An 18583-nucleotide genomic window follows, 5' to 3' on the forward strand; every position below is an offset into this window, starting at 1 on the left:
ATGACTTCAGCATGACTAAGCCTGTACAGAATACTCTAGCAGGAGAAAAATTATCTGGGGCAATAAGGTTACCAAGGCTGGGAAAATCATATCGTTTTCATCTATGTGCAAGAGATAATGGAAAGGGTTAGGAAAAAGCAGAAAACAGTTTCCACAAAATACCAGAGCAATTACAGTCACCCCTCAGCCTATATAGAACATTGCTTTAGAAAGCAAAGTTAAAGGAGAAATTATTTGTCTAAAATATTATCTCTTCTCTTTAAGGTCAACTCACTAAGTCAAAATAGAAGAACACGTGCAAAAAAACATCTTTATTTTCCTTTATTCAAACTTTCTGTCCCTAATGCCTTCAACAAGTGACAGAAACAACTGTGTATTGTCCAAGTGTATCACTCAGAAAATAAGACTTTTAACTACATTTGTCCAGCTCTAGCTCTTCCGATGATAGCAGTATAAACTGCTAAAATGAGGAAAGCACAGATGACTGGTGTAAGCTTGTCCAAAAGACAACATCTGCCTCTTTCTAATGGTTTAGGTATGGGCAGGACAAAAACAAGAAGAATGGATGAACTCTTATGAGTTTTACATTCTTGCAACACTTGGGCCAAAATGCAGAACAAAGACAGCACCTCAGGTATCAACAGCGGGTTGGCTTTAGATACAGAGAAGGTCAAAAAGACAACATCACAAAGGAGGCCACTGACAGCTTATGCCAAGTGTCTAAATTAGAATGCAACAAATAAATAAAAAGTAATAGCCCTGAATAAGGAGGTGACTAACCCATGAACGTTCAACACTGCAAAAGACTGACCCCAAGAGGGAACCACTATGCATAGAAGCCAAGCCACCAAGCCAAGACCTGACCCTTGCTGGGAGTGCCCTGTTCAAGCATCCATGGCACCAGTCACAGCTTGACAGGAGTTGTTTGATGTGACTCACTTTTCTTCACAGAATGTGAGAGCTGGTCATAGAAGCATTTGGTGGGTAGGCTAAGGGCCAAACTCCCACCCAGCCACTGGCATATTCCCCCTCCTCAACAGGAAGTTGGGAGAAAATAAGATCTACAAGTCCATGGATCACTTATCAATTCCCATTATGGGCAAAAGAGACTCAACCTAGGGAAAAGTTAATGTACTGACAATTAAATAGATCTGGATGGTGGGAAACAAAGACAAAAAACAAAAACACAACCTTGCTTTGACGCTCCTCCTCTTCCCAGGCTCAGTTTCACTCCTGTATTCCCCATTTCATTACCCAGCCCTATCAAGTGGTATAGTTGGAATGGAAAATTAAGAGAGCAAATCAAAAACAGTGTGCAGTGTTTTAAGAGATTGCAATGTTCTTAACCATATGCTCAAAAAGACATACTAAATTGTCATGCAGGTTTTCAATTGTACTTTTTGTTTTTATTAGGCAATTAATTTATCTTTTGCTATATTTTTCAGTGAAATAATCTATATAAAAACAAAAATTACAGAACACTTACTGCCAGTGAAGCAGTATTAAAGATGATCGGCTCTTTTGTAACATCTAGCAAGAGGTTGTTTTCTGCCAAGTAAGGCCAAATACCTCTTCTTTTCAGAAAGAGCCACTTCAACTCTGTCTCTGACATCCACTGCCACTTCAGTTGCTCTTCACTGAATATCATATCTGTAAAGTGCTCCAGATGAAGAAGGCAATGTGTGCATGAACCATATAATTTTGTTTGCCTGAGACAGTCTGAAACTTGGATAAAGACAAGGATAACAATTTCCACCAAACCAGTCCCCCTTTATCTACAGCACAAAGTGATATCGTATAGAAGCAGTTGCCTTGCTCTCGAGGTGACAATTGCTAGCGCACTTTTGAACAGTGTCAAGCTAACATGGGTCAGATCAACATTTTTCAAGAATATCACCACTATGGTAATACAACTGGATAGTAAGATATGCCAACCTTGCACCAAAGAAGCATCAAAGAGAGCAAAAGAGATCAGAGAGATCAAAAGCAACACGCAAGGGAAGTCACAGAATTCCAGCAGGGCTTCTGGGTAGAAACAGGTGATAGAACACAAGTTGTACAAGCTAAACAGTCATGTCTAGGCGCAACAAAATTTAAAATAAAAACCAAGACAGTCTCCATAAAACATCATTGCTTAACTCAAATATTACATTTCAAAACCTAAAAACATCTCTAGTTCTTTTTGAAAAACACAGCAAAGATGTTTGAAATAGCATGCTTCATTTCTGCATATAACCAAATACTCAGAAGCAAGATTCTGTCAATTCTCATATATGTTTTCAATAAAAATCCAACTGTTTTTCACGCAGTGGTAATGGTTAACCAAGTACACAAACAAACCCACCAAAAAAACAACCAACAACATTTGTGAGGAATGCTGCATAACCAGATCATAAGAGGTGATTAAACTCTATTTTCAATTCAACAGTACACAAGTGTATATACCACTGCTATTCTGACTGAAACTTCACAAACAAGGCTTAAAATTGCAAGTCCAGGAAAAACACAGACAAGAATTTTTATCATGAAGGTATCACCAACCGGCTTAGATTTTATAAAGTCAGATCTCTACTACTTGGGAAGTACTATGCCTCTTACTACTTTTATTATTTTGAGAAAGACCATTGCAAACTGCAGGAGGAAACATTGTTACAGGAGGAAAACAGCAAAACTGAGCTACATAGGAATCACTGCTTACAGACAAACGATGTCAGAAAATGTGTCAAATATTTTTCAAAGCTATTTTATTGCTTTATCTTGCTGCAAGAGCAGACAACTGCAGAAGCATTCCAAACTGATATATTTTTTTACTCAAGGCTCTACTTCTTCACTGGTTTACCAGCTAGAACATTGACAGTAACAAGGTTTCAGATTGCTCCTAATGTGTGAGACAACCTAAATTTATATTGTCATTTAAATAGGTAGATGTGAGCTGAAGTAGAAGCATACCTGAACTATGTTTGCACTATATTTAAGTTCACATGCAGAAAAGCCATAATATGTGGAATGATTTTCAGAATATACTTGCCTCCATTTGTGCTAAACACACAGAGCTTTCACTAGAGATACCACCACAAATCCTAAGAATAAAAGCATTATGTTAACATGGTACTCTGCCTCTGTACTTTCATCTACTTCTCAGAGTTATCAGTCATAGCTTGGCGTAACACAGATATGGTGTGGAAGGTAATAGAGCCACGTCACTAATTCTGTTATCTCTGCAGTGAGCTGCACAGTTACCACCTAGCATAACTATTTTTTAAGGCTATGGCTTTACAAAGAGTAACATTGCTTGTTTATTTACTTTTATTGTAGCCTATGGTAGAATTGTGTTTTGGTTTTTTTAAGCTTGCTGCAGATTTGGATTTGTTGCCAGGCAGGGAACTCACAATTCAACATAAGCTAGATCTGACAATGAAGAGAATTCAACTAGAACACAAATCTGGGAGGAATAAGATTGTAAAATGCTACATCCTCTCCTTGAAAAGTTTTGGACATAACCTTGAGATATTAGCTAAAATCTGAAACACATCTTTTCTACAAGGAACCTGACACGCAATTTCATAGCAGTGCTGACAAGAATAAAAATCTGGGACTGAACCCCTGTGTCACTGTAGCTCCAGAGTACCAGGAATAGGCTGTGTTCTTCTTACAGTATCAAATGCAGGACAACACTCTAAATATCCAGCTGGTAAAATGGAATCTACAGAGATCCAATACACAATATTTGCAAGAAAAAAAAAAATCAAACACACACAGAGATCTTATACTAGAATACTAATGAATATAACCACATCAGGGCAAAAAACAAAGCTCTAAACACAGGATGACTCTTACAGCTAGCTGTCCACTGATGATGATACATCTGCAGTATTTCAGGTTATAGAGGACTTGAGGGGAAATGCTCAAGTAATGACCTCAAAAAGCTGAAAAGACAGGCAAACAGAAACAGTTTTCAAACCAAGTGAGTAGCCAGTTAATTAGTAACAGTTTTCTGTTTTTTTGGCAAATCCAAATAGCATTATTTTCCAAGATCAGCTTAGCTGGTAAAAAAATATTCAGAGAGAAAGAATCACTCATCTTTTAAAGATGACAAAAAGCTTTTGACATAGATAATTTAAAAAGGAACATATGCCCATTTAGTAAGAATACAATGACATCAGGAAGAAAATTAAGACACTAAGGAAAGAAAATAAGAACAAGGAATTGACCATAGAAATCAATGGTAAGCAGTCTCAACAATAATTAACAAGAAAAAGGTAATTGCTCTTTTATGGTCAGATACTTAGTTGACGCTAAATCTTATGGAATGAAGTCTAAAGACTGAAAGATTAACCTGTATAGCGTTAACATCATGTATTTCAGCTGGTGGTGGGGTCCGTGGCTCTGACCCAGGAAGAGGTGACTGGTCCGGAGAGATGGTCCCGGAAGGGATCGCCTTCCCGAGGCCCAGTGTCTTCCTCTCAGCTGCTGGCAAAGGAGGGCCCTTGCAGAGGCTATCAGCTCTTTAGTGATTGTCAGCTCGTGATTTCAGCTCAGCTCTGCAGGGCATCCTCCAGGCCAAACCAGACCAGAGAGAGACGAGAGGCCCGTGTGGCTGGTTCCACACAGAGGTAGCTTTATTGTTGGTTCCCTCCGGCGAAGGGGAAAATCCAGGGACGAGCTCTCTCTTCCTCCGGCGAAGGGGCTTTCTTTTATAGGGATACAGGGGATCAGCAGGGGACCAATGGGTTACAGAGGGTCTGGGACAGACCAATGGGTTACAGAGGGTCTGGGACGGACCAATGGGTTACAGAGGGTCTGGGACAGACCAATGGGTTACAGAGGGTCTGGGACGGACCAATGGGTTACAGAAAGATCTGCATAGTGTCTCTCAAAGGATTGTGGGTCCACTTTTCCTCGCCATGACCCAAGAAGCGGCTGCCCCTTTCAGGGAGTCCTGCTGGGCGATTGCAAAATCTCTTGTCTCAGCAGAGATCCCTCCAGGGCAAGGGCTGGGCATATCCCACAATCATGGACAAAACAAAATATTACCTAAGACACTGAAAACTTTGAATGCAGCAGATGTTAAAGATGGAGCTACAGATCACAAATACACAGAAGCCTACTAACTGTGAATGACATACAGATTCCCAGTGAATGACAGGAGTATTCTGCTAAAGACATCAACAGAATTTTTAAGTGTTGACTATTTCTTAACTTTTGCTTATTAGTTCATGCTGGCAGATACAGGTAAATTAATCACAGAAGCAAAAATTAATGACATTTTATGAAATGCTTATTTGCATATGGTGCATACCAAGGGAATAAAACCAACCTCATTTACATACATTCTGCACTAGTCCAAACACAACACAAGTTGCTTTAGCATCAAGAGCTCAACCCCACGTCCCGTGTCCTCCACAGAGGACGTCGCTATCCATAGCGGAGGCTGCGGGACCGCGATCCCCGCGCTCCCGTTGGGCGCTCCCGCCGCGCCCTCCGCCGGCCGCGCCCGGGAGCTGCAGCCACAGCCGCGCCCCACGGAGCTCCCGGGCACGGCCCCCGCAGGAAAAACGCTGCGGCAGCTGCAGCCTAAGGCAGCCAGGAGCAGGGGCAGGCTCCCAGACCTCACCGCATCACCCGTGCGCTGGCCAGAGCTAAAACTGCCACCGTAGCTTATAAACAGAGTCAGCTCACAAAACACGAAACGGATAAAACCACTCCAAGCGCCACACTCGGCGGGCAAAACGTCCAACAGGACCACATGATGTAAGTTGTGGAACTGCAGCAGCCTGGAGAGAAAATTCATACAAAGCATTTGATTTTAAGTATTTAGTCTGAGCTTGCTTTCCTGAAAGTGAAAGTTTCCTTGAATTCGAGCCCAACACAGAAAACAAAGCATTCACAGAGTGAATAAAGACTTCAGGAGACAAAAAAAATCTAACTTGAAAACTGGCAGAATTACCCAACAGTATTTTGAAATTCCCACACTTTGCCTTTTGAATCCTGCAAATATAGGAAACTTTTGAGTCCAGTTATGCAATCACTGAAATACAATTGATATAGCAATTTCCAAGTAATATTAAAAGTGCATAGTTTAATTATGTTTGCTAAGTGACAAGACACAGTAAACAAAAAAAGGAGTATTACATACTGACTTTCCAAATTTCCAAAATGTAAACAGGGATCAATTAGATCTTACGTATTTTAGCTTCTAAGAGTAATGCCACAAATTAAAGACAAATGCAAGTTTGAGAGCAATTCTAACCTTCACGTTTTTCTCTCATCTTTACTGATAAATTTCCAGACATTTACGCCTTATAAAGATTATTTAAGGAACCAAAGAACTACCTAGTAGTCAAAAAGGATTGAGTAAGGGATCTACCAAGAAATGTCCTCTCATGCAACTCTGTGAAACCTGATGGGATGTACCTTAGGGTACTGAGAGCTGAAGTTATGAACCCACTCTCCACCATTGCTGGAAGGCCACTCTAATCAGGAGAGGCTCCTGATGACTTAAAGGCACGTCCTCCGTCCATCTTCTGATGGAACAGTAAGGATGAGTGGGGAACAACAGTCCAGACAGTCTCACTTCAGACCTTGGGAAAGTCACAGAGCTTAGTATTCTTGAAATGCAGTTAATAATTCATTTGTTTTTAACCAACCTGGCTTCCTTCTGTGACAAAAACAAGTAGATCTGTGGGTAAGGAACAGTGGATGTCATTTGCCTTGGCTTTGACAAGACTTTTGATACAGGATCCCTGTATTGATGCTGTAACTTTACAGTCCAGGTTAAGTAAAGCTGTTGGAAGGTTGTAGTGATGCTCACCAGATCACTGCTCACTGTATAAAGCAAGCAGCTAAGGATTCCATTTACAGTAAACCTCACTAATCCAAGCCTGGACTGTGCTACTCTGTATGTGTAGCCTGGGTTTCAGGCCCGTGTTGTGCTACCCATATTCCTTGGCTGCAGGAGAAATTTAGGTGACTAATTGTAATTGAAATTCACCAAGCACAACTGAGAAGTCCTGTACCTATGACAAAATGGCACAGGATGATGGCCAACTCACTGGAGGACAGCTCTTCTGGAAAAGAGCTGAAAATCTGGTAAGCAGTAGGTTCAACTTCACAAGTGAGGACAGGCAGAAAACATAGAGGGTAGAATTTTACTAAACTTGCCCCAGTTTATCAACATCTTTCTTGTGCTGCAAGTCCCCTGTGGCAGGATGTGTCTACCCCCTCTCTACCATAGATGGTTGCTGCATATGCAAGAGATAACCCAGGTGGGTCACAGGCCTAGCATGGAGTCATCTTTGGTGCCAAAAGGGCTCAGGCCCCCAGCTAAGAATCAACATCTTAGTCCGCAAAGCAAATGTGGGAAGAGATGAAAGAAAAATAAATATTCTTGACCAAAAGACATGGTTCTTATGTCTATAAAAGCCCACACAATTATCACAGAGGCAGAAGTCTCCTACACACAGCCGGAGAAGCCTTCAACCCGCACGCCCTGAAAGCGTGTGAGACTTCTCCACAGAGCCTGGATGGAGATTCCATGGTCCCTTTCCTGGGAATTGAAGGAAATTATTTCAATGTGTGCTCCATCAGGATTTGGATGGTAAGAAACATTGGATCCTAAGTTATATTATTTCTTTGCTAGCCATAAATTTCACGGTACCTTTAACCCCACATATATGTATTTATTATACATATATGTATAATATACCAGTGTTCCCTTTTGTCTTATCCCTGTGTAGTAACAGTCTGTTTTAAGTCTTATGTCTGTTCATTTTGTGTCTGTTAATAAATAATTCATTCTATAATACACCCAATCAGCCATTATTAAAGAACTTGTGAATGAGAGTGGGTCTTGGGGTGCTGGCCACCTCAAAAATGCGACTGCCTGCTGCCAGAGGCCTGAGCAAAAGGCAGGAACTTATTTAAACCCACATCATCCATTAACAACATCCCCAAACTAGAGGTAATATTCTAGATGTGGTCTAATAAAGGGGTAAAGTAAAGGGGTAATTCCTTCTCTCTACGTACCTACTAGACTTCTGTTGATTACAGCCCAACGTATTGTTAATCTTCTCTGCTGCCAGGGCACTTTGCTGGCATACATAGAGCCTACTGTTTGCTTAGATGTGAACTACACTAAATCCAAACTGCAATGTTTGTACTAGAAGTTTAAGCAACAGCATCACACAATCCCATTGTGGTTGCTTTTGCTATGCTATTTAAGTGGCTGAAGAAACACGCATCAGTGGCCAAGGAAATCCTTGGTGACTGTGACTTAGATTTCAATAATGCTACCCAACACTCAGAAAAAAAAAAATTTAAGGAGAAAAATTGAAGAACTAATCCTGAGCTCAGAGTAATCACTTGTCAGATAAGAGTATGTTACCATCTGCTACACAAAGTATTACATTTCTATGGTGAACCATGTCTTAAAAAGAAAAAAAACCAAAACCACAATACACACAAAAACAACAGCTGCTTCTTTTCCTGAGAGGTTCTCTGTGGCTTCTAGACACTGTCACAAAAGCAAACAATGTTATGAAAGAAAATAAAATTGATTTCTTTTTTTCAAATATCTCATATCCTTCTCCTGTTCATAATAACATTCATGCCTGGGGAAAAGTTGTCCACCTGAACAAAGTGCTCACAATGACCCTCACACAGCTTCTGCACAGATTTGCCAACAGTGCTGGCAGAGCACCCTGTGCTGAGCAGGCCAGGAGCTTTCGTTATCCACTACTCCACATCTACTTCTTAATCCCTCAGCAGCAGAGCACAGGTTTATGCTCACGCTCTGTACAAGGTATTCTCCCTTGTAACAACTGAATTCGAGTATCCCACATCCGCCCACAAAAAAAATCCAACTCTTTTAGGAACCAAGTACTTAATGTCACAAGAATTACCCATTATCTTGGAACCATTATAAATTCCAAAAGTCACAGGTCTAAACACAGTGCTGGTTTGAAAAACGTGCAGCTTAGAAGAGTTTTTTATTATTGCCTCTCTAATTATTAGTTCAACCATCTCTGTTCTTCTTGCAGGCTCTAACAGCATTATCCTACGACGTAAGAAAAATACATAGATGAATAGAAGTGTCTAATAGTTTTCACCTAGAAAGGGTACTAATAATGAAAATCAGGGATTATTCCCCAGCCTAAATTCTGGGAAAAGCACATCACCATATGATCCATTACACTCCCCTCTTCATTCCTCCTGAAATAACTTAAGATCCAAAGTCCAACTGGACTTGCTATTTAAAACTGGTTAGTCTAAAACTGGCTAGCTGTATTATGAGTGATAAAAGTACTGAGAGGGAAGAAAGAGAAGGTAACTACGGGCATCAAGATGCCTGCTCTCCAAAGCCTTTTGTTTTTATACAGGAACATCAGAGAACATACCAAATTTAAAAGCAGATTACCCCAATATTTTCATTTGTTCAGTAGAAACAATCTAGAGAAAGAATTTCAGTAAAGTTTAGAAGCATAATACAAAAGAAATAGTGCAATTTGCCTTTGAAATCACACACTTATTAAAATATCTAACAGCAAAATGTATTGTGTGTGACAGATAAGAGACTGATTTTAAATTTAAATATGTCCTAAATTAATTCATAGCTCTTTTTGTTTACATCCTCCTATTACATTTCTTTTACTTACTTGCTCATGCAATATGAGATATCATCAACTTTTATAGAAAAACAGATATTTGCTTTCTGTCACCAAGGAGTACCACATGCCTAGCATTCTACAATAGTGCGTGGGAGACTCAACTCTTCCAAAAACTACTTTAAAAGCCTGTCATCTGGAGTAAGAAGTGATTAATAGTTTTATTCATTCACTTTGACAACTGGTGGCATTCTACTCACTTTGAAAAAAAAGTAATTCTACATTTCCACCATCCCCAAAGAGGATTCTCCTGATTCACACTTCAGTTTTAAAGAGAGAGGGTGGAGGGCAGTGTGTTGGGATTTCCACATTTTTATTTCTAATGTCTATAAATCAAAATGATGGAGTAAAAAGAAATATAAATAATGTTTGGGATTAAGAAATCTGGTAACAGAACAACCTTCACCTCACTTTGGCATCATAACTGTGAAAATAACAGGGAAAATTCATGGGCTTTTCTATTACTTAAAAAGCTCTAAGCAGTACATCCAAATTTAATCCTTTTTTTTTCATGTGTACATATATAAACAAAGGCTGCAGTCATTAATAAACCATGTCATTTTGCTTAACTTGTGACAGATGGTAATAAAAAGACCTTTGCTTTCTGGTATTTGTTCAAGACTACAGATTATTTAAATTAAACATCAATCCTTACAAACAAAAAAATACTAGTATTTACACAAAAAGGAATTTGTTTACATAATTACAAATAAAAGTTACAGCTAAAAAGATCTTTCAAAGCTACATGTAAATTGAAACTGAGTATCTTCATTGGTCTGTTTTTCCCTGATACTTCACCTTATTTTCTGCCTTTCTATAACTCAGACACTGGACACCTAATTCAGGGTCCCTGCAAAAAGTTACTGAGCACATGCAAGATTTTACAAAATTTCACATGGAACTGGAGACTTCCAAATACATCATCACCTTCCAAAATCCATTTTTACAACAAAATATCTATATTTTACTACCTTCTCCCTCAGACCGATGAGATATCATCAGACAATAAGATGATACAAAATATTTATGTATGTTGACACTATCAAACATACATAACTCACATAGGATCTATAGAAAAATCCAACAGGAAATCCAATCAAAAGTAACCCCAAATCAACCGACCATCCAGAATCCATTGAGCATAAGCCACTGATTACCCTACTTTAAAACATCCCTGCAGTCAAAACATTCAGGGATACAGCAGTACTCTCCTGAGGCAGGTAAGTCACTGGCCACTAGAAGGGAAGTGATGATCCAGTAGGAGCCTGACAGCAGAGCACAGGCAATGCAGAGGCACCTGATGCCTCGCTGGAGATTATTGTCCATATAATCCAAGTCATTATCCAAATAAGGACCTGCTTCTTTTCAATCCAGAGGTGCAAAATGAAGTCACAGCTGGGAAGGAGGGGGGCAGGGTTCACCAACAGGCCCAATGCTACTACAGCCAAGTTTAACTACTCTAGCTCATATTTGCAGCCTAATTAAATCATGTTTCTAATATTCCAGGAAGACAGTACTCCAAGAATTCTAGTGATAGCCTGTACAGACTGCAGGGTGTGATTTTATTGCAAAAACTCTATAGTAAAAAAATTTATTGTAAAAAATTTCAAGTATACTGCGCCTCTGAAACATACCCTGCTTTCCTATTACTAGGAAAAAGTTACTCTGACAAATAATCTTCATTTACAAGAACTAGAAAAAAAACTTCCTCTCTATCATAGGTATGCAAATTGACACAACAATACATTAACAGATGAAATATCCTTTGGGAAACTGCACTAAAATGGAAAGTCATACAATGACACCACCCAGAAATCAGCTGCAGCAATACTGACAGTGACTAGCATTTCTAAAAATACTCACTTCATCTATATTTAAAAGTTGGAAAATAAATATTCAGTAACTTCAAAAAGCATATTGCTACTTTTTTCTTAAAAAAGAGTTCAAAACACTTGAGTCGTGTAATCAGTAAAATTAGGGGGCTTTTTTAAAATTAGTTTTACAGTAGAATTTCTTTTAAACACATCTTGGCAAAGGCATTGCTGAGATAAAACTTGTGCATACTTCACTCTGACATTCACAGCTTAAAGGAGTGCTCCAACCTCTAAAAAGATTCTCTACATTAATCTACCAAGACCTGATATGACTACCAGGTGTTCAATTTATTTCAGATTTGATTTTGATCTACCGACATTCATTTCCCATTTTTCCTTCTGACTGAAAAAAGGATTTAAGATTCAGTCCTTCCCCAAAGGTCAGCCAATCTTTATCATTAATAGGAATGGAAATGAACATGATAATGTCACATGTGCAATGTACATTAGGATATTATAACACTTTACTCAGGAGAACAGCCATTCTCCATATTTCATTGCAAAATGTGTGAAAAAAAAATCATGTAATTGGAGAGGTAGTAATCACAATTTTTAGTGATTCAACCCACTTCTTTTTGCCTGCTCCATAAACTTGCTAAGCCAGAGTATAGTGGATGAAATTAACTCCAGATAGATACTACTACAGCTATCATATAGCAACTGGCTGTGGGTCACAGGCTGCCATAAGAAAATAATCAGGAAAAATGCAAATTTGTAACACAGTGTCATCCTAAGATACAGACTTTTGTTTACTCACCAACTGCATATGACATTATAGTTCTTTCTCACTGACTAAAGTGCATCATCCTCAAATTACTGTTACCAGCATATTAATAAATAACATTTAACAAGTGTCATATTAACTGATGAGTTTCCAGGTTATCACATCTATCACACAACATAGAAATAAAACTGTACTTGCAACTAATATATTCAATTCCAATTTTTTTCTGAAATTTGAGGAACAACTTACTTAATTAAGCAAGCCTTCCACATGCTCCAAATACTGCAAATCTTATTTTGTTAGCTTGACTATCAAGAAATATGGATGTGGATTTGAAGATTGAAGCATTTTCACACAAATCAAACCAGAGACAACCACATAGAGATCACAACAATTGTTTATGCTGCAAATTTAGTGCTTAACAAAATCTTATACACTGTACAAAAGATGCAAGGAGCCAAGAGAAGAAATAGAAAGAAAAAACACACAGTCAAATACAGTCAAATTTCATTTAGCCTCCTAACACTATTCATAATTACTATATGCTACTAACCTATGTGGTCTCTAGAAGGAACACATGTACTTCAATTAGTAGAGGAGATAAAACACTGAAGGATGTTAGGAAGTATTTTAGAAAACAGAGAGCAATGGGACAATGGCCAAAAAAAACAGCCACAAAGAGAAGTCCAGGAACAATTCCACATACAAGCTTCAGTCTTCTCTTGACACACACACACTCTAAATAATTTCCCTTAATATCAATTCTCCCACTCAAAATATCACCTTTTATTCAGTTGACCTGTGCCTTAGACAATGACTGTGTAGTACTCAGAAATGAGGACCAGCTGCTTCTCTGCAAAATTCTCACTGCAAACTTTACCTGAGAGATTCAGAGGACAAAGTCACTGTAATCACATTTTACCTTATACTGCCAAAGTTATTACCTCACTAACCTTGTATGTGCATATTACAAAAATCATCCATTTATGTTACAGTGAATTACTTTAAGTTAACACTGGGAACACAACACCTGAAATGAATTTCAAGTGACAAGACCATCATTAATCATACTTTCTCAACATTAATGCCACCACATAAAGCCTTCTGCTCCACTGCTTAAAAACATAGGTGTTTTAGGAAGAAAATGTTTCACAGATGGTGCTATGTATACTGATAATTTTCCTGAATTAGAAGGTTCTTTGTACATATAGCATAAATCAACCAAAATAGCATATTTATTTGACTAATATTTCATTTTAAAAGACAAATCATTACAAATACTAGTAATGGAACTTACTTGATCCCCATTTCTAATTATTTAAAAGATTACAAGCCAAATCAGGAAAATAATCAAGAAAAAATATACAAAATTAGAAAACACCAGGGAGGTCTTCCTTTTACAATGGGTCCTTGTAGTGGTTTATTTGTAGACATTTTGTCAGATTACACAAGATCATATTTCAAAGTAAAAAAGTGCAGGTATTAAATTAGGAAGAAAAAGGTTCTTTTAAGATTGTATGTATTCATATTGGAATCAATTTCTTATGGCACCAATTAGTGCTATTTCTAGGTTATATTTTAATTTGCAAACAGTAAGATCTTATATAATTTTCTGATGAAGTGTTTTCACAAAAAGCAACTTTTTTGCAGTAATTCAGAGACCAGCCAAGTTATTACTTCAATTGCTAGGCAAAAAAAGGGGCAGGATTTAAATACAAGTATGAGAAATCTATGGCTCAGTTATGCTAGCCTAGATGATTACAAGTCTTTGTAAAATAAACTCTTCAATACACCACAAAAGCACTCACACAACAGGAATATTTAACACATTCTCAAGCATCAGCTTATGGCTTTAACATGAAAAGCACTAAAACTTTAGGACAAAGCATTTTCTGAATGTAATGTTCATTAAGGTAAAATGACAATGATTCAATCTATTTGATTCAAACACTACTGGAGGCATCCCAGTGAGAGTCAAGTTTTTCAGTATCTAAGATCCCCACATCTTGAATTTATTGGGGAGCTCTTTCAGAGGAAGAGCAGAAGAAACACAGAAGTTAACATGACTGTGTGAGCTGGAACCAGAGTGCTGAGCCTCCTTTCCTCCACTATCCAAACTCAGCAGAACTACAAGCCTCATGACAAAATATGAGAAGAACAGCCATAGATAACTCACCCCAACCTAATGGCCAAACTCCCCCCCAGATGCTGATAAAGACAGGGAGATTGATAAACAATTACCACTGCAAGCAAAACAGACTCAACGTGGGGGAAATTCGTATAATTGACTGCCAGTTAGACTCAGGTAGTGAGGAGCAGAGACAAAAAAGACTACACCTTTGCTTCCCTCTCTCATCAGCTGCACTGTGCTCCTTCACCCAAGATTCCCACACCTCCCACCCTGAGCAGCAGGACATGGACAGCAGGGGCAGCTGTGATCGGTCCAGAACAGCTCCTCGCCACAGCTCCTGCCTGCTCACAGTTCCCCCTGCTCTGGAATGGGCTTTCTCCCATGGGATGCAGTCCTTCAGGAAAAAAAAAATGCTTAAGCATTGGTTCTCCACAGGCTGCAGTTCCTTCAGGAGCTCTCCACCTGCTTCAGTGTTGGTTCCTCCTTCTGTCCTGTACCTATGTGTCAGCTGCTTCTTCCATCTTCTCCCCCTTTTGTCCTACTGTAGATTTCTCTAGAGCAATCTTCTTTTGTGCAGTACTGAGTCCAATACAGCTCTGATATGGGTCTGTGGGTCTGAGCCACGACACTAAGCTTAATCTTCTGACTTTTTTTAAAAAAACAAAATTTAAAACTACTTTCCTTTCCTCAAACATGATATGCATAATTTTGTATGTTAGCGTAAACACAGTGAAACCCTCGTATAAAACATTAAGCAAACTTCTATGAATTTACATTGTGTTAAGTTATAAAACAATTGTAGAGCTAACATTACAGCTCACATGTTACAGAAAATGTTTAAAGCCTTCTACAGTTTAATCATCACTAATGGCACAAGGATATTATTTACTATCAAATGGGTCAGAGAATATATAAAGAAGGCCTTTGCAGTATTGATTTTGCACATAAAATTAACGTCTTCAGTTGTACTTGGAACTGCCAAGAGGGCCTGACTAATATCAACTCCCCTTTTTATAAAGCCTCAAGAAATAGCCACAGTTGGGATGTCAAACTTGTTTTTAAATGATGAAAGAGAACATGTGCGTGCTTCATGAGCTTGATTAGTAAGCGATTAAAGCATAACTGACTGAACTGAATTTCTGCCAGTGTCAACATAAAACTTTTTTTAAAAGTCAGTGCTATGAATTATTTACTGTTCTTTCAAAGCTTGGTGTCAACACATCAATTCACTCTCGTTCTATTCCTCCCTTACAACCCCAACTAGAATCACTCTAACATGCAGGATTGGTGACATACATCTGCAGTGTAGCAAGCAATGTAACAAGGCTAGGCAACCACTCAAATTATTGAATGTTTTGGAGACCCAGGAAGAGCATCTTTAGTACAAGCACATTCCCATAAGCCATACAATTTCAGAGCACCTTGGAAAACACAGGGCAGACCTTCATCATAGTATCACTCCTGCATAAGCATAATTTCTTCCAAAAACCTGTGTGTGTGACTACTTGGAGTAGTACCAAATAAGCTCCACGAAGCAAAACATGGATCAAGTATAAATAATCAATAATACTGCACAAACAATCCATACTGGAAAACTATGCTGCTTTAACACTGAAGAACTGCACCACTAACAAGAGCTGAAAGAAACTACATTCTTGAAAAACCATCTTTCCAACATCTAGAATCAGGGTATTTTGTCTCAGAAGTATACAGCAGACTGTCAAAACCAGAAGTATTGCCCAAAGTCACAGAATCACAGAATCAATTAGGTTACAAAACACCTTGTGAGATGATTAAGTCCACCCTATGACCAAACACCATCCTGTCAAACAGACCATGGCACTGAGTGCCACATTCAGTCTTTCCTTAAACACCTCCAGGGACAGTGACTCCACAACCTCCCTGGGTAGCCCATTCCAATATCTAATCACACCTTCTGTGAAGAAACTCTTCCTGCTGCCCAACCTGAACCTCCCCTGGTCCAGCTTGAGGCTATGTCTTCTCATCCTGTCACTAACTGCCTGGAAGCAGAGACCGACCCCCACCTTGCTATAACCTCCTTTCAGGAAGCTGTAGAGAACGATAAAGGTTTCCCCTGAGCTTCCCTTTCTTCAGGTTAAACAACCCCAGCTCCCTCAGCCATTCCTCACAGGACTTGTGCTCCAGACCCTTCACCAGCTCTGTTGCCCTTCTCTGGACACCCTCCAGCCCCTCAATGTCCTTCTTGAATTGAGGGGCCCAGAACTGGACACAGCACTCGAGGTGTGGCCTCACCAGTGCTGAGTACAGAGGGACAATCACTGCCCTGGTCCTGCTGGCCACACTATTGCTGATACAGGCCAGGATGACATTGACCTTCTTGGCCACCTGGACACACACTGGATCATGTTCAGCCGGCTGTCAAACAGCACCCCCAGGTCCTTTTCCATAGGGCAGCTTTCCAGCCACTCTGCCCCCCAACTGTGGCACTGCCTGGGGTTGTTGTGACCCAGGTATAGGATCTGCCAGTTGGCTTTGTTGAACCTCATACCACTCATCTCTGCCCATCAAACCAGCCTGTCCAGATTCCTCTGCAGAGCCTTCCTACACTCCAGCAGATCACACTCCAATCCACCTTGGTGCCATTCATGAATTCACTAAGAATACACTCAATTCCCTCATCTAGATCATCAATAATGATGTTAAACAGGACTGGGCCCAATACTGAGCCCTGGAGAGCACCACTAGTGACCAGACACCAACTGGATATGACCCCATTCACCACCACAGTTGGGGCCTGGCCATCCAGACAATTTTTAACCCAGTGAAGTCAAAATATCCAACAGGAGATACAATTTTTTAACCTAATTTTACAACCCCCTTCTTTAGAAATAGCATCAAGCCTAATTTAGATTATTGCACCATTACAGTCTTTAATTCTGAAATTCTAATACAAGGACTGTCCACTAGAAAGTGCTGAGAAGAAAGTGTAAATAGCCAGATGCTGCAAAACCACCAGAACATACTCCCAAAAGAACACACAAGTAACGCTTACCAAAGTGATAATTCATTAAGAGACAAATTAAATAACAAAACAGGTGATGATGTTCAAGGCTTTATTACTTCTTAATTAAGTCTGGCCATGATGCACAACTTCTGTTCAAAGTCATGAAGACCTCTATATTGCCAGAGTGCCTAAAATGAAACATTTCTGTTGCCTGAGTTGTCCTTTGCAGCAGATGCAAAACAGCATCCATGTCCTACACAAGCACAGCTAAAACAGCTGTACTTGCAGAGCTCGGGCCCAGATCAAATAGTATTTCTACAACTACTTTTCACAAACAATACTGGAATTGTGCTACTGTGTCCTAACTTCTGCCTCTTCAGTCCAGATATGGCTGAGGAAATTGTTAAGATTATCCTCTGGATTAATATATACACAATCTTTTCTTTAGAACTGTATTCTTACAGTTTCACTGAAATGTAATTGATGTTTATGGTTTTGTTTCAGTGAAAACTACACTAAGTAGCCAGCTACCAAGTACCACACTTCAGTTAAGCCTCTGGTGTAACAGAGTTAACATTAGACTGACCTCTGTAAAACATGCTGGAACTTTGGCCTTTATTTCCAAAGACTCAAATTAATAATATTCCTAGCATCTCTCAGCAGTGCACTGTGCTGGCTGGCTAAAATTAGCTGAAACAGTTTACTAAATACAGTTTGTCAAACTAAATTAGCAATCAAACCCCCCTTCCCCCCCCCAGTTCAATTAGGAGCTTTGGAATAGGACAGAAAACACTAATCTTTTATTCCTTACCTAGAAAACATGGTGAACTTTAATAAACAAAGCTTATATACTAAAAGATTAATGCAAACCTGAAGCACTGCAATAACACACAGCAGTTCTGTAGAAGATAGTTCTCCTAGGTCATGAGTGTTCAAATTTCTAAGCCATGACTACAAAGTACAACATAAAGAAGTACTTCTTTCCTATAAAGCAGCTATTGGCTTTAAGAAAGTAATCCAGGTGAAATGAATAATATGTAAGATAGTGTGTGTGTTCTCAGATTTATGCTCGAACTAAGAAGTCAGCGACTACTCATTGCAGTTCTTACTGGTTTTCAGACTTCTCAGCTATTCACACGACACAAATTCCAGAAGTCCACAAAGCTTCTCAAAAGTATTTTGAATAGATGCAGATAATCTGCATAT

The 18583-nt window shown here is 39.2% G+C and overlaps 1 protein-coding gene across 2 annotated transcripts in view; it reads right to left on the reverse strand.

The window, feature by feature from the left end:
• Positions 1 to 18583, reverse strand: part of PRIM2 (DNA primase subunit 2) — a 105571-nt gene that overhangs the window by 58780 nt on the left and 28208 nt on the right. The window contains exon 7 of one of the 2 annotated variants that reach the window (XM_069011382.1): positions 14860 to 15006. The exons of the other annotated variant lie outside the window; for it this stretch is intronic. Coding sequence (XP_068867483.1) covers positions 14896 to 15006 — 111 coding nt within the window. The 3' untranslated portion in view covers positions 14860 to 14895. Of the gene's footprint in view, positions 1 to 14859; positions 15007 to 18583 lie in introns of those variants that run through there. 2 annotated transcript variants of the gene reach the window in all.

This window comes from Aphelocoma coerulescens, chromosome 3 (genome assembly GCF_041296385.1).
Source record: "Aphelocoma coerulescens isolate FSJ_1873_10779 chromosome 3, UR_Acoe_1.0, whole genome shotgun sequence".
In the NCBI taxonomy this organism is placed as follows: domain Eukaryota; kingdom Metazoa; phylum Chordata; class Aves; order Passeriformes; family Corvidae; genus Aphelocoma; species Aphelocoma coerulescens.